The following is a 17922-nucleotide window of genomic DNA, read 5'->3' as shown; positions in this document are numbered from 1 at the left end:
GTTTGTATTTTAATTTTGCTCATTCATAACTACTTTCAGCTCTGTGAGGAGAATTATATGGCAAGTTATAATGGCTACTGCATAATGTTGTTTAGTTTTCCAGATACAGAGGTCCAAATCATTCCCATCCACAATGAAAACTCTGTGAAGGAAATCTCCCCAGATTCTTTCACGAATTTCCTTTCGTATCATTGAGAACAGAGTTCTCATCCCCAGAGTCCCCATCTCCTTTACGTGATAAGCCCCTGTACTCATCCCAAAATCTTTAATATCTTTTCTGGTCTTGGCATTGGTTCAAAGGGGTATGACTGTAAAGCAGAAACTTTATGTAAAAGTTGGGAAACAGATTCAGGACTTAATTTTTTTCCCAGGAAATCCCCCATGAAAATGAAAAATCCTTTTCCTCTGTTGAACTTCCCTATCCAACAGTGGCCTAAGGGCTTTGTGTTTCATGGCCAATCCCCCAAGACACCTATGTGGCTTTGTGTCACTAGATTATTCTCTGCCATTTCTTCATGAAAACTGTATGTTTTCCAAATGATAACCAAGTTCCCTTTTGCCACTTCAGACTGTCAGTCACTAGAGTCTCATAAATTGATTATCAGGATTTCAGCGCCCCTTTTATCTGTTAAATTTCCCATATTACAGTGAAGAACTGTGATTTAATTTGGGTAATTACAAATCACTGATCTTTGTCCAAATTTTCCATGGCCAATACTCACACTGAGATCTTCATCTAGAAGAACTGCAAGAGGAGTCCTACAGGGATCACCAGTAGGTAGATTTGATTTCATTCGCATCCCTGTGCCCTCATTAAGCTGTAGATTTGCCTTACTAAGATAATATTGAGCTTAAATTCACAATAATTCAAAATATTCCATCCAGTAAAAGAACCTGTGGAAAACAAAGACTCAGGCTTTTGTCTACCCACACGCACAGTACATCATCACACTTCCAATGCACCTAAATGAGTTTATGTTAAAGCATTGTGCTGTAAAACATGTTAGGCATTACCGTCCAGAGTAAGATAACTAGTTGCTGAGTAAAACAATCCTGCCTTACTATTAGAAGTTCAGTGCTGAATCAGACTTCATGGATGGCCAGGCTATTTATTCACTGTAAAGAAGAATTTTGTCTGGAATTTTAAGAACAGTTTTCTTGAACTGTGGAAGTTTTGATAGCTGTATTTGTTTCTGCCATGCCTTTTCTGAGAATCTCTTTTTTCATGTTAGGTGCAAAAGTATATCCTGCTGATATCAAGGTGAAGTTCAAGGACACGTATGCTCTCCTGGGGCAAAATGTGACGCTGGAGTGTTTTGCTCTTGGGAAGTAAGTATGTTTTAAAGTTATTGTAGAGCACTGTTTGCTTTCATATTCCAGGGAATGAAAACACATGTTTCATCATCAAACACTTTTCTGTAGCCTGCAATTTCACAGCCAGTTCTTGAACATGCTGATTTGTACTTTACTGTACCTTTTCAAGTCCGGTTCCTGAACTCAGATGGAGTAAATACCTTGAACCCATGCCAGCCACTGCTGAGATAAGCATGTCTGGTGCAGTTCTTAAGATCTTCAATATTCAGTATGAAGATGAAGGACTTTATGAGTGTGAAGCTGAAAACTATAAAGGAAAAGATAAACATCAAGCAAGAGTTTATGTACAAGGTAGGTAGAACAATTTTATTCTTCATGTTCTATGTTGCTTTTACTTATGTTGCCAGTATCTGTGTTCTCACACTTGATGTCAGTGCTGACTCATTGCATCATCCTGACACACTGCTGTTCAAGTTAATAGAGCAAAATGAAAACTCATGCACTGAATGCCAGGGATAACATTTGTGTATTAATTGAACAACTACTCAATTTGTCTGGTTATGATAGCTGTATATACACCTTGACAGCCATGTCTGTTAGTATTAATATAATTATGCATAATGGAAATTAAATACATTTAGAGTGCTTGAAATGAAAAAACAGCCAGGAGGAAAAAGAGACCATTAGATTTTTTATGCTTTCTAGTTTCCTCATTTCATTTGTCTTTTCTAACTGTCTTAGATCTCTTATTAGCTACAGTCAATTCTTTATTCCTTCAGCCTCTGTCCCTTCCCCTCATGCATTTGGTTAAGTGAGGGAACCAAAAAATTGTATCTTATTGCTCACAGTGGAATCATCCCACATAACCTGACTCCTTGACTGAGACTTATGCCACAAAACTGTGACATGAAAAGACCATACATAACTTCTGAATTACGTTCAGAAGATTTCTGTCTCTTTTCATTGACTGTACAGAACATTTCCTGAGTTAAGATCCTCAGTTAAGTGCTTGAACTTCAGTGGGATAAATTCAAAATCGGTGTGGGAAGGTTGTTACTGGTTGTTATAGGTAAGGCTAATAAATAAATTCGTTTGCTTACTAAAAGCTGGGACATTTTCAATATTAATTTCTTAAATATCTTCTCTGGACCAAGAGAATATTTTTCTTGGAGACCCTTTCAGTACATAGATGATTTTGCACAATTTCATGTAATTTAGCTATCATTTTTATGACATTACTGAATAATTGCCACAGGTCACTGTAAGCAGTAACATCTTATATCTTTGGACATTTATGAAGCATTATTTCAGTTCCACATTTTCTTCTCATAAAAAATAGCTTGAAGTTATTCTGAGTCTATGTGGTAAGACAAAAACATCTTCACTTCATTCTTTCTTGCGCTGGTGTGTTGCTGAGCTATCATCACTACTTTGTGTGGCCTCTGAAGTACCATGGAAAAAGCAGTGGAATTAATAGATTGTAATGCTAATTAAATATGTATCTGCTATGTTTACAAGGCATCACGTTTTCTATTCTTCAGCCTCTCCTGAGTGGGTAGAACATATCAATGACACAGAGAAGGATATAGGCAGTGACCTATACTGGCCTTGTGTAGCTACAGGCAAGCCTATTCCAACAATTAGATGGTTGAAGAACGGTGCCTCGGTAAGTATGTTGCCATAGTTAACACAGGATTGATTGGTTAGCTGATGGAAATGATTTTTTGAAGCATGCATTATTAAAAGGTTAAGAGAAAATTAATTATAATGATACAAATATTTGCTGATTCCACTTGCATTAGGGATTAAAATCTATTTTTTAAAGTTTTATCTCAATCTTCAGTTTCGAAATGCATTTCTTCAGGCTATTTAATATTCAGCTCTGAGTTATGAACTTGCCTTTTTACTACATGTCTGAGAGGTGGATATCCCTTTTTCTCCAGGCCTTTTTAAGTAAATGCTATGTTCTTCTCCCTGGATAAAAAATGTCTATCAGCTTCTCTCTAAAAATAATCCTTTTTACCACATTAAACATGAGTGTGTTTAAAAATGTAAGAAAAAATGGAGTCAGTAGAGACAAGAGAAGAAAGAAGAATTTTTAAATGATCAGTGGTGTTCCTATATCATGTACTTTTTCGTATTTTTTCTAGCAACAGAATATTGCATAATCCCATTATTCTAGGTGATGTGACGTTTAAATGAGCACCATTTGATAATTTAAGTTTATTGCATTGGATATTTTGTTTAAACGAAGTAGATTTTCTGCCCAGGCATTTCAACAACATATTAAATATCCATTGCTTATACTGGATGATGAGCCATTAAAGAACAAAGAGAATACAAGAGGGCACAATGTAACGCTGCATCTGTTGAGCTGTGGTGACACTGATCTTGGCAGCAAACAAAAAAAGACAATGAGGCAGCGTTGTTTTGGCTGCGTATCTTAAGGAAAATGTCGGAGGTTGGAGGGCTAACAGGGATAACACCATCTGCCATATGGAGATGGCTTACACCAGAAAAAACAATGCTGTTTTCTAGCTTCTGTAGTTATTACAAACAAGTAATTTAGCAAGTTAATTGCTTGCCGGTCCCCACTGAACTTGGCTTTCGCTGACAAAATCTGCATACTGGATTGCAGAAAGCGGTGTGTAATTCTCCAGTAGTACGCCAGAAGATTATGCTGTGTATTGATATCACGAGATGATTTCCAAATGGAAAATAGCAAAAATATTTAAATTGCCTTGAGAATATAGCTTGTTTCTAAATCAGATAATTTTTTAATTAGGTATTTCACTTAGTGCAAAACAAAGGTTTCTTGTAGAAAATCTGATTCAAATGTTTTTCAGTAAAACAGTACAGGAAATGATTCCTTTAATCTATTCTTTTTTCAGATAAATAGTATTCTTTTAATCTTCCACTACTCCGTGCACTCCAGTCGACTCATATACAAAGTTTAAAGCTTTTCAGCTTCATTTTCACAAGAAAACAGAACTTATTAACATGATCTTTCAAAAACCAACTGACATCTATTTGTAATTTACAAAATATCTCACCACACTTCGTGCATTTTTATACACAGTTTTTTAGAAATAGATCAATTACTTCATTTTGATTTCCTAAATTTTCTTTTTATATTACAACAAAGTAATAAAAAATAGCTTATACTACCTCCCAGAAGAATCTTCTGAAAAACTACCTCATTGGGACTTGCTTTGACCGTTTACTGTTGTAAAACAACGTACATACAATATAACATACTGAACACTGAGCATGGCGAAACAAAGCTTATGTGCATAAAATGAATTTAATTTCTTGTTTCTTATTTCTGAATCAGTAGTGTTTGCATTGGTATGGTAACAGTGGACTGAAGAATAGGTGTGTCTAGTGCTGCTCAGCTATGAATTTTCCAGAAAAATATCAATCAACACTGAATCTTTCTTTAAAAAAGAAGGTGAACACATTGTCACAAAGACTGAAATGTAACATGGATAAAATAAAATCTCATCGGTGCCTGAATGTTGTGTGAGGGACTCTCTTCTGAACACTGTCACTAAAAAAAAAAATGAAGAAATGTGGATGGGTTCTTCAGCATATGTAGTCTATATGAATATCTTGTTGTTTTATTGATTCTGTGTTTTAGTTCCGGAAAGGTGAACTAAGAATGCAAAGTCTGAGCTTTGACGATGCCGGCATGTACCAATGTATAGCAGAAAACACGCATGGAATTATTTATGCAAATGCTGAACTGAAGATTGTGGGTCAGTGGGATTATTTGCTCTATTTCCTATTTCAGGTTTAAGTAAGATAGCAGTCGTATTTGCAAGCATTGTTTGGTAACAGATTCCTGTGAGGGTAAAGCTAAGAACCCTCACTGAATCTAGGTGAGGTGGGGTTCATTTGAGCTCCCTAGCTGGGTTTTGGCAATGACTTGAGCAATCAAGTTACTAATTTATGGGGAATGTTTGCTGTGTTATTTCTGATGTTTGCTTGCTGCTGTTACCCCTCAGAGGAACTGGTAGTGCAGAAATTAAATGAAGCGCGTGGAGTTGCTGACTACCCTCCCAAGCTTGCAAAACTGGTTGAGAAGTGTTCTCTTTTCTGCTCACCTATGCTCACTCCTCTGTGGGGCAAAATCTGCTTATTTAGAAACCATGCTGTCAGTCACCAGGCCTTTGAAGCTCTTCCTCTTCGCTCTCCCCTTCGCTTTTGTCTTCTACAACCCATTCAGATGAGCTGCAAAGTTTGTGTGCAATATAGCTGTCCCGTTTCATGGCTGGATATAGATATTAATCCTTTGTGTTTTCCTAAGGAGCACCCTGTTGAAAGTTTGCCTTTCAGATCCAGAGTGCTCAGGCTTAAAACAATTTCTGACATGTTTACTGATGTCATTAGAGCAGGCATACTGGCTGTATGACATGGCTTTCCTAGGAGATTTCCCTGCAGTAGTTATCCTGGGTTCTTTCCATCTCACACTTGCCTTCAGACTTTCCCAAGAGCTATTCTCGACTTCCCCAACCTATTGCACAACAATACTTCGTCCTTCACTGTTCTTCCATTACTATGTACTCACTGCCAGCCTGGATTACCCAGAAACAAGCACTTTTTGCATGCACATTTTCAAAATTCAGTGTTGGTAAGATGTGGATGTTTATCAGAGTTTTTCTCTGTACTGCTGTAAGTAACGAACAGCCCTATTTCCTCAAGCTGTGCACACACTTGCTGGCATGATTAACAATGATGGTGCGCCGAGATGCAAAATAATTAAAAGCATTTTTTCTTTTATTTGGTTACAAATAAAGAGAAAATTAGTAAGCAAAGGTCTGACCTCAGACACATAAGTGTGGTGCTTGCTACAGTCATGTCTCATTACTCTTGTACATCTGAGAGTGCACCTAAGGCCAGCTGGCCAAACAGAAAACTACGATGAGGAAGAAGGGCACAACCTTAAAGTTGCTAGAGGGGGGTTAAAACCACTGAAAAGTAAACCAAACTATTATTTGAAAGTATATCGAGTGAGCAGCTATTTGCAGAAGTTGGGCTCTAGGAATCTAAGTTTTATTAGGACTGATCAAAAGGCCTTTGAAAGGGAGGAACTTTCTGTTGATTTCCAGGGCCTTTGATCTTGTCAGATTAAACTTAGATGGAGGTTCAGAAATCAACAGAAAGAAACCTCTGGTGTAACACAGCATAGAACTACATAATGATTTTTTCTGTTTCTTTTAGGTTGCCATCTACTTCTCACCACATCTCTGTATCATTAATATTTTTCTCACTGGTCTGAATAATGGACACTTGTATACAAGTCAATAGTTCTGTCATTCACCTTCATGTTGCAAACAAATTGTATTCTGCAGAAAAATCACTAACAGCAGTACTTGTGTTAATTTTTGCCTTCAGCTTCACCTCCTACTTTCGAACTGAACCCTATGAAGAAGAAAATCCTAGCAGCTAAAGGGGGCCGTGTAATCATTGAATGCAAGCCTAAAGCTGCTCCTAAGCCAAAATTCTCATGGAGCAAAGGAACAGAATTGCTTGTAAATGGGAGCCGGTTAGTATTGGCTGTTAGTGGACACTGTGAATCTTAAAAATTCTGCCTTATGTTTCTATTTATCCTGTAGGCTAGTTCTCACTTTTGCAGATTTCAGGGGCAGGAGAATGTGTAGTTTCAGGAAGATGATATCCCAAAATGTTACTAGCAGTGTAGCTCCAAATAGCTAGCAGGGTATCCAACTTTAACCAGTCTGTTAGGTGCTGTTCACATTTCAGAATGGAATTAGATAACAAAACTGTAAGAAAAATATTTGGATGCCTACAAATGAATAAAAGTACACTCTCTTGCTCCAGCAATGTGAGGCATCTAATCATGCCACAGTCTATGTAAATATTTTTTACTATAGGAGTGTTTATAAGTGCAGTAGTTAGATGTGATCTTCCAAGAGATGTCTGTGGTTTGTCCTTTCACTTACTACAGTTCTACTGAAAATATTGCTTTCTAATATAAAAACCTAATTTCTCTTGATGTATTTTTTGCACTTTCAATAGCATACGTATCTGGGATGATGGGAGCCTGGAAATTATCAATATTACAAAGCTGGATGAAGGTCGCTACACCTGTTTTGCAGAAAATAACCGAGGAAAAGCTAATAGCACTGGTGTTCTAGAAATGACAGGTAAACCTCTGAATTGCATTAGTTTGTTTCAGGTAGAATCCCTTAATTCGAAATCACTAATTTTTGTTCCAGCATTGCACTACTTTTGCAAGCCATTTTATATCTTTTCTTTCTAATTTAATTGCTCATTAAACAATGAACTGATGCTTTTAAAGCATATTGCTCAGTAGAAACCGGGTATGTTTGCACCAGTTCTGAGACTGTATCTCAGTTTTCAGGGGTGATTTTTCCGTAGGAGATTATTAAAACTGATCCATTAAATTGACACATTTTAATGCATTCATTCAATTTGGTAGCTTAGCACTCAGGCTAAGGTGTGATTCTGGGGCCATGACTCAGAGAAAAGGGACTCTTACTGACCTTCATTAGTTTTTCTTTTCTTTTTTTTTTCTGGTAGGGTAAGCAAGTTTGAGAGAGCATTGCACTTAAAGAAACATACATTAAATTTGTGAGATAGGGGCATATAGCCATATGGTTGCACTACTAAATTCACTTCCTTTATGGGTATTAGTATTTACTGATTAAGTACTGATATCCTTAATTGTGTATTTTAAATCCAATGTCAAATAAATAAATAGCTGTAGAATACAGATAGGAAAGATGACATTCATGAACAGCTACGTCTATCAAGTATCACTGATAGTAGAAGAGTCATTTTTCAAATACATTTTTTAATGCCTGTTCCAGAAATCATGCTGGATGTGACAGCTCAATGCCACAATATTGATGTAGTAATGTAAGAATTAACCTGTATCATCAGATAATATGAAAACATTTTTCTGGCTGATTTATACCAAATTTACTGTACCAAATGAATTGTAAAACTTTTTTTTTTTGATTAATCAGATTTGTTTAATGTTTGCAGTTACTTTTTATCATGTTCTGCAGTTTTATATGTCTTAATATTACCCTTAGGCATTTCATTATTTTGAAAGGTTATGTAAATAAATATCCAGCCCCTTAATAATTATAGCATACTTTCTAGAATCAGGAATAACATTTGCATACTGAGTTCGCACAGTGAAACACTTAAACCATATGTTTATAAAACTTATAAACTGGGTATAAAGAATGTTAAAATTTTGGAGAATTCTGCTCTGATGCGTCTAAAAAGGAAAACCAAAAGACTAACACATCTCCCTTGCATCACAGCAGAAACAGAAGGGTCAGATGACATATTTCAAAGTTATTTTCACATTGTGGACAATGATGAGGGTTGACGAAGAATGCTTTGAAAATGGTATTCCCAAGCACATTGTGTGGTCCATAAAACTTCTCAGACATTGCTCATGACTACAGAAAATTAAAAAGTTAATTCTGAAGCTGACAGGCACTGCAAAGTCTGATGGTTTTTCCCACACGCTGTTTGTTCACTGCCACTGGACCACTCTTTCAGCAACTTCTTAGAGTGGTAGAGTACTTTATGTAAACATTTAGAAAATCACTGATGGTAGAACCGAATGCTGAACGTACAGGCACAACGCTAGAATGGAGCAGGTCTCCTAAGCGTGTGTCTATAGCTAGGAATTTAGAGATCAGATGTTAACAGGTTGCACCAATGCACTATGAGATACTCCATTCTGCAAAAGCCAGTAGTTGTGCCATCCTCATCGTCTCAGTATTAAGCAGGTTTTAGATTACTAGAGTAGGGTCTGGGGGAAGGTTTCTCACCAAGGCAAATGGACAAGAAATGCTGGCTTTATTGAGGATGTTTTGCTGTTCTGTGTATGGTGGGGTGTAGTGTGCTCCTTGGAGCATGCTCAAACCTAGGTCTTACCTAGTAGCAATAGCTCTTTTCTCATGGCTATTGTCTTCCAGGTTTTGGTACCCTACTCCCACTGTCATATTGGTGGGAGAGACATTATATGTCATGGCATGAGGAAGATATTCTGTGGCTTTTTGTTTTATGGTAATATTTGAAAGAAAAGAAACAGGTCTCAGTGATCCAGTGAGTCCCTTCCAGAACAGTGTTGCTATTTTGCTATATGAGTTTGATGCATGTACCAAGATCTCTAGCAAGTATCATGAAATCTCTGCCTTTTTTTGTTTCTGTAATAATAACAGGCATTTCTGGGGGATATACAGCTTTCTTCCTTTTGTTGTATTTTTTTCTCTTCCTTTCCACATGTAGCTATTTGCATAGTTTGTTATGCATCCATTATATTGTTTCTCAGTAGATAAATTAAGATCTCAGTCCCTGCAAAGCTCTAATGGAAATCTGACTCAGCCTGACAACTGAGTAGAACTTTCCATTCATTAAAGAGACAGGTTTTAAAACATAAGAAATATTATAATTAAAACAAGAAATGCAACACAAGTCACGTAAGATTCATCATCTGTCTTCTTTCTACCTGAGATATAGTCAATGAATAAAAAAAGCTTTACATAGTCAGTAACGTGATTCAGAGACTGAAACAGCTATTTTCAAAGGACAGCTAAATAGAAGTTAGGCATTTCAGTTGTAAAAGTTTTCCTTTGTTCTCTTTAGTTTGGTCCTTTGAAATGTAGCTGCATGAATAACATGTAAACTAGAGTTTGAGGGAGCGGTTAATGTATAATCAAACAGTTATGGAGCTGAGCTTACATTCGGATAAACATTTATTTATTGGAATTTTCCATGTTTGCTGTTAACTTCACAGAAGCTACAAGGATTACTTTAGCTCCGTTGAATGTTGATGTCACCGTTGGAGAGAATGCTACCATGCAATGCATTGCATCCCATGATCCCACATTAGACCTGACATTTATTTGGTCTCTAAATGGCTTTGTAATAGATTTTGAGAAAGAGCACGAACATTATGAAAGGAATGTTATGGTAAGATACTATAGATCCTTATTTAATACGTGAAAGCCTAGTTTTCTTTATTGTTAATAGCTGTCTTTTCTGTTTTACTTTTTCTATTGTGTTGGTTCAGGTCTAGAAAAACACAGTAGGCTAAGAACATAAAATAAAATTACAATTTAGACACCTTACAGACATGTAGACACTTGCAGGTAGATACCTGAAATCGGGTATCTAAATCGACATAAGTATTTTGGTACCTCAGTTAAATCCCACTCTGATTAATAGTGAATATAGCTGGTAAGTAGGTAGCCTGACTGTAAACAGGGTACAAAATATCTCAAAAAAGTGTGCATATGCATTCACTTTTACTTACCCATGTTTTTCTCATCAACATTTCTGGAATTTGGCACAAGTCCGGGCCAGATGGTGGGTAGGAGTCAAACAGTCTGTAAACACTGAGCAAGAAGAGTTTGTGTGAAGGCTAAACAAGTTAATACAAAGACACTCATTTTGGCACATAGAAAGAAGAATCATAGATCTTTCATGTTTGCATATATAGTTATCTTTTCAGTCTTCTATCAGGCTTATTCAAAATTAATACCTTGAGTAGAAATCCCTTCTGGTTATGTCTAATCACATGCTAATTTACCTAATACTCAACAACAACCTCAGAGTGGTTGCCCACACGTGTATATATTTATTCTGTTGTTCTGGGTTTAAATGATACAAAAATCCTCAAATTTAGATACCTTTTTTTTGTGCTCCCAAGAGGAACTGCGTATGTGGAGAGAAAAGGTTGCTAATGGTGCCTGTAGCATGCGGGAATGCCAGGGGCCATGTTCAGTTTCAGCTCCGTGTTCAAAATGATGTACCATATAACAGCGCCTCCTGCAGAGCCTTTCTCCTAGGCTGGCAATATTGTTTGATTTCCCATGGACCAAGAGATTCTTTTTTTCTCTTTCTTTTTCAATGTCTGTTTATCTCCATGTGAGAAGATTTTTCAAGCATAACTATTCTAGTCTGATTTGGAACAAACCAGTCCTTTGAGGAGTCAGAGTTGCCTCAGCCTGCCGAGTTGTAAACGTCCCTAAGAAGTCACTGCTCTCTTTCACTGAGAGGACAAGTCCTTGTCCAACAAGCCAGTAGAACTGTGCTAAGATCAGCTGAAAAACATTGAAACCCAAAGACATTTATTCTGCAATAAATCTCCCGAAAGTCTTATGTCCAATCTTAGTAGCAGGGTACTAAGCAGTTTGCAGTGTATTTTGTGTTGCCTCAGGAATTACAAAATATGTAGATCCACACTAGGACACTAGCATCATTCAAAACATTTCCTGCATGTGGCTATTAAGCCACACTTTTGATAGGTTTATATATTTACACTTTGGTACTAATCAGTACATAGGAGTGCCTTGAAGAAGCTCGAATCACCTCCTAATGGCATTAGTTTGTCCTTAGATAAAGGCTGGAATGAGTCTGAGTGTCAGTCAAAGTAAGAGCTAAAAGAGTAAAGCCCTATTAAATGTATACCTTATAAAAGAGCAAATAAACCACTCTGGTTTTGTCAAATTTTATTTAGTTGATTGCTTTTAGTTACCTAACGGAAGTCACACAAAGAAATTGTGTTCCATGAAACGGAAAATCAGGCTGAAAGTGTTGATGAATCAGTGATTTTGGTGTAGAAGGTAGGTAAAAATGCCTTTACCAGAGGACTTTGTAATGCAAGACCGTGTAATGCAAGAGAAAGGAACCTTCTCCATGTGTTGGTCATATGTTGAACAGAAGTGTTTATATCATTGACATACACTTTTGGGTTTTCCTCTTAATAATGAAAATAGAAGGAAATAGGATTTTTTTCTTTTAGGGGAAATAAATTCTGAAATGTAATCCAAATTTTCGGGCACTTTTTAGCAAAGCACTTCAGGTGAACAAATCTGGGGCCAAATAAGGGCCTCAGCAGGTATGTAAGGTGTAATTCTCTGTGAAGATTGACTTAATATTTAGGTTCCCAGCCACCTGTTTCATCTTCCAGATAGCCAGTGGTCCTGAATCTCCTGATCCCAAATTCTGATTAACTCCACAATATTTTAGACACTTTATTGAAGTGCTTGATTTTAAAAACAAATTAGCCTAGCTTTGCTAGGCTAGCTTGGTCTCTGTAGACCATAGAAGGTCTGTAGAGAGAGAGAAAGCAGTGGTTCACTTCATGTGGGTGTTGAATCTTGTGCTGGAAGATTTCCTCTTTCGATAGATTATAGGGATGGATACTCCATAGGATGCAGAAGTAGCTGAAGAGTGACTAATTCTTAATTCACTTAGACAGTTAAAGTTAAGTAGGTTAGATCCAAACATCAATTAATTTATTTGTCAGTGTGTAACTCCATCTTCCTGAAGGATATTTCTTGGTTTGTTGTGTTCCTTTTGCACTTGATCAATACTGGTAGAAATTATTTTAGCAGGGGCAGCTTCTTGTTTTGCATTCCTAAGCTTTATGTCTGGGCTTTCAAATGCAAAGCAAGTGCAGATAATCTCTGTTCCTCTTCCACGGGCAGCTCAGTCTTCATCACTCGGGACAGAGGGGACAGTAGGATTGCATTTGAAGTCTGGAATTGCGATTTGTAGTTATTCGGTGATTCAGCACGTAATTAATAACAAATATAGAATTTTTAACAAATTCAGCTAACCCAATAAAAGGTTTATATGGGATGTAATTAAAAGGAATATGCACTTTCAGTATTTCTGTTTCATTCATATAATATCATATTCTTACATTATGGGGTTTTTTCCTTCCTGTGTGAGCAAAGGGATTTTCTGCCTACCGCTTCCATCTCTGGCAGTTCTCAGCTCAAGTCACTGGGTGGCAGGTTTGCTCAGGCGTTCTCGGATGCAAAGGGGTGAGCTGTTGTGCATTTGACAGCAGCAGCCCTGACTGCTGGGCTTTAAGCAGTGGAGTCCCATGCTGCCACCCAACCCTTCACAAACATAAAAGAAAAAAAGATTCCATCATGAATATTAAAATTACTGGCTGTATGTGATGCATGCTCTGTGCTATAATTTTCTGTTGATGAAGGATCCTCATCTGTCTTCCTGATAATACCACTATTAATTTATGTGACAATGCAGATCAACACGCTGAAACTTGATACAGCCACAGTATTTCAGTTCTCAAAATAATACTAATATTGTTGTTACATACACATAATGGAACGCTAATGAAATTCATGTAAATACGTGCATAGGTCTTCTTTCTTTAAATAGAAGCTTTGGTGTCTCCATCATTTGCTGAAGGCAAAACTAATTTGCATTACATTAGTACTAAAACTCATTTATCAAAAGAACATTTGTCGGTGCTGTTTTGATTTCCTATGACAGTGATATTTAAAATAAAAAATAAGTATATTAATTGGTTAGCTTTCAAAGAGTCAAATGAAGTCTTTGAAATCTTGCTATTAAATTGATTGCTTTTGACTTTATGTATGGTTGTTCCTCTGATTATTTGATTGAGGAACTAAACATTAACACATCCTTTCAAGTCCCATAGAGATACAGCACTTCAAGCAATCTGGAAAACTCTAATGTTCAGTCATTTGTTATTTATGGATCTGCTTTTTGTCATGTATATTTAAAGATTGAAAAGTTTACTTTTAATATATATTTAAAAATATACACTATCCAAATAAGTATATTCTTTTAAGTTTATTACAAAAAATTCTCTTTAATATGTGAAGGTGTGTAACTTTTTTTTTTATACTTTTGAGGCCACGTTAGTCCATTTGTATGGATACTCAGGAAGAAGAACTCCATAATTTAACTGATTCAAGTCAGAAACTTATACATACACTTAGGAAGAGTCCAAATGTAGTAATGTAATAGTCTTAGTCACATATAGACATGCATACATTTTAAAATACTTTCCATACTATCGTTATTCCTGTGTTTGCTACATTGTTTATTAGTTGTCCTAAACAATGCAGTGAACATGAAACCCTGATATTTTTCTCACCATTTTATCTTTAATAATTAAACTAAATTTCCATACAAGCATTCAGGAACTTGACCTGCTTGCAAATAACTTTATTTTGTAAGAATTAAAAGAAAGAGGAAGTGGTGATGGAAAAATACAATAAGGCTGGACAATAAATTTTGTCATAGAGACAATTGGCTTGTTGCTTGCTCATGTTTTCTCATATTAGCAGTGAGATTATCAAAAGAACATAAGGAAAAACTGTATTTGGGTACCTGAGACCCTTTCACACCTACCAAAATGCAGGCCTGTATCACCCTATCATGTAATATGTGGATCATTTAAAGTACCTTACTGAAGTTCTGTTCTTGGCATCTGGTATGTTTTTTACTTTCCACAGAAGGTACTATCCTTATTTTTACATCAGATAGCTTCAAGGTTTCATGCTGCTTTGTGATCATAATGTATGAAAAAAAGCATTCCATGGAGCCCCACTCAAGATGTTGAGTTCCCCACTCCTCTGCAAAAGCAAAATAAAGCCAGCAAAAAACAGAATTCCAAAATGGTAGGTGCAAAATTGGAGTGACCGAGACTATTTATAAGAGAAACTTGCAGCTCGTTGCTTTTTTTTTTTTTAAGATAAACAATATTTTTTTAAATTGTGAGAATTTTTGAATTCTCTTAGAATTTTTTGCATGTCAGATTCTTGGTTTCTATTGTTTGGTACTTGAGTTTTGTTATGAAATTTACGTCTTGCATTTAAAAAATAGTGCAAAGTAGAAAGCAAACATTCTGTGCCTATTGTAAAAGGAGAAGAATCAAAGATGCATGCCCTCAAACCCTCTGCTGAACTTTTCAGTGATAGGATTAAGATGATTAATGGTTTGAAGCATCTGACATACGAAGAGAGCCCAAGGGAGCTGGGATTATTTAGCCTCCAGAAGAGAAAGCTCAGGAGGATCTTGTCAACATGTATAAGTACCTGGTGAGAGGGAACTAAGGAAGACGGAGACAGACTTTAGCACCCAGTGAGTGGACAAGAGGTGATGGGCAGCAGCTGAAAAACAGGAAATTTCAGTTAAACCTAAGGAGAACTTTTTCATTGTGAAGGTAGTCAGACATTGGAACTGGTTGCCTGGAGAGGCTATGGAGTCTTCATCCATTAAGTTATTCAAAATATTTGGACTGAAGAAGGCCCTGAGCAACCTGTTCCAGTCGACCCTGCTTTGAGCAGGGAGGCTGAACAAGACACATCCAGAGATCCCTTCTGACTTCAACTATTGTGTGATTCTGTGGTGGTTTAATATAGCTGTGTTAAAAAACGTTGTTAAATTAAGTGTATCAAAGATGGTATTGCGTGTTGAAAGCAATTGGCAGCAGTATTTTGCTCAGCCAATACATTTATATGCTGGTGCAGTTATTTGTGTAATAGGATATCAGCACCTTTCACCACAAGCAGAAGCTCCGGTGTTTGAAATAAGGAGTTAAGGCATTGGACCAAAGCTTGGTACCAGCAAGAGTGAGGTCATTTTAGAAAGTGTATCATGGAACTTTATGCTTTCTTCTTTCTAATTTCTATCAAAATTTTACAGAATTGGTAGGGAATCCTTCCTGGGGAGTTCACAGGACAAGAAAGGTGTCTTTACTGATGCTGGACATTGCATAGCATTGCACACAACTAAAAAGCTCTCACAGAATGAGGAGCATTGTTCAAGACGGTGCTGACACACCTCAGTGTCATGACTGCTACTGAGCAGGAATTAAGACCTGCTGAATCCACAATGTGTTTTCTAGTGTTCATAGGTTCAGGGATGTGGCACAAAGGCAACCAAACATGTTCAGCACAGAACTTGCAGGGCTTGTAGCTCAGGCTCTATTCAGCTTTGAAGTTGCTTCTGAATCCAAGCTGTCTGTGTATAACTTGTTCTGGTGTCCCTGCAACCGTCGTACAGTTAACCTTCAATAGTGTGGACTTCACTGTAGTCTCAAAAGCTTTTTTTTCCTTATGCAAATACTATTCATCTTACTTTACACCTCTCAAAAGTACAGAAAGCTTTGCAGTCTTCTAGGACCACATTCATAATATTCTGGAGATGCATGGTCATACAGTTACTTTACATTAAAGTAAATCACACATGGAAAAGCCTGTTTCTTCACTCTGACTGTAAAAGGTGGTTAGTTCAGATACCAAAATCCACACTACAGACGTCTAAAATAGGTGAGATGAATTCCAGATTGGAGACAGCATTTCCCAAAAAGGAAAGTTCTCTAAAACAGCTGGTTTTGTAAACCACAGAGAATAAGTTGGACTATAAAAATCCTATTTAGAGGAGTATAGCTTAATACCTGCTTGGTTTTTGTAAATTATTATAATTTGCAGTTCCTTGGCTGGACATGGTAGACGAAGGTGTTTTACTGCATGTTCCTGCTTCAACATATTACTGAGTAGACACTTAGTTTTATTGTATAAATCTCTCCTTGCACATTCCACAGTTTTCTGCAGCAGAAAAGATACAAAGATTTTAATTTTAATTTTAATTTTTCTTCACTGCTTCCCCTGGTAATCCTCCTTGCAGAGTGTGGAGTCTAGCTACACTGATGTGACAGGAAATCAGTAGAAACTTCAGGAGGAGAACTGAAGAATTAGAGAAGAATATTTAGATAGGAAACCTCAGTTACCCACTGAAGAGGAAGAAGAGGCTGTGTATGGATTGGAACAAAACCTGGGAGACAGCATCATAGTGAGCTCATTCAGTCCAATTGTTGAATATATTGAGGGGGCAGGTGGTTATTCATGAAGCATGGCCAACCAAATCAGCTGAGCTACTGCTTTTTCTGAAAAAGAGTCGCAGGACTCTCCAAGGGCACTGTCTCAATATATTGCTTTCAGTGCCTTGATGTATTAGGGAGACGCTTTAGACGTGAGCGAGTTGGAAGTCACATATTTTGGCTAGGTTTGGGGTAAAATTTACAGGCTAGGGCCTAATAGTAACGTAGTGAGCATGGAATGAGATGGATGGAGTCAGTGGTTAAGAGGAAGGAGGGGAAGGAAAGCAGAAGACATAGTGCTGAGGGTGAAGCCAACGAGCAGTTAGCTCTGACAGAAGCCTTTGAGGAAACCTATTATTAATCCACAGTGTTATTTCCAGCACAAAGAAATGTAGTCTGTTTAGAGGATCAAGATATGCCAACTTCTGTGCTAGAATTAAAAAAATGCACTGCAAAATCAGTTGACTGTAACTTTATGTGCTTGTGAGACTTCACAAACTACCAAAATCCACGTACCATCCCTAGTTAGGTAGCAAGAGCTGAGAAAGCCAGGTGTGAGCACTACTCAGAGAAATGTAGTTTGCAGTGTATTGTGATTTTTCATCATCAGCTGTAAAGTTGTGAGCCATGAGTATAAGTGAACAAGTACCTAGGCTTTTTCTGCTGCTGGAAATGAAATAACAGGGCATATTACCACAGGGATGCTGGTACAAAGCACAGTGTCCTCAGGCATTCTCAGCGGTATGCTGCATGGGGAAGAATAATATATTTGTTAGAAATATTTCCCAGTCCACATTTCAGAGGTAGAATTAGCACTGTACTTCCTTTACATATAAATATAGTTCATTGAAGGAAAAGATTCTTCAGTGGGAATGACTCTGTCATCATTATCCTGCTGGGTTTTTTATTTACCCGTAACT

The 17922-nt window shown here is 37.0% G+C and overlaps 1 protein-coding gene across 1 annotated transcript in view; it reads left to right on the top strand.

Moving 5' to 3' along the window:
• Positions 1-17922, top strand: part of CNTN1 (contactin 1) — a 153782-nt gene that overhangs the window by 84197 nt on the left and 51663 nt on the right. The window contains 7 exon segments of the mRNA XM_009327698.1: positions 1233-1329; positions 1484-1665; positions 2856-2980; positions 4955-5072; positions 6712-6862; positions 7357-7484; positions 10124-10299. Of these exon segments, the coding sequence (XP_009325973.1) occupies positions 1233-1329; positions 1484-1665; positions 2856-2980; positions 4955-5072; positions 6712-6862; positions 7357-7484; positions 10124-10299 (977 nt within the window).

Source organism: Pygoscelis adeliae, unplaced genomic scaffold, assembly GCF_000699105.1.
Source record: "Pygoscelis adeliae isolate BGI_AS28 unplaced genomic scaffold, ASM69910v1 Scaffold113, whole genome shotgun sequence".
NCBI classification, from domain to species: Eukaryota; Metazoa; Chordata; class Aves; order Sphenisciformes; family Spheniscidae; genus Pygoscelis; species Pygoscelis adeliae.
The sequence above is the reverse complement of the archived record's forward strand: the minus strand, read 5'-3'. Positions and strand labels throughout refer to the sequence as shown.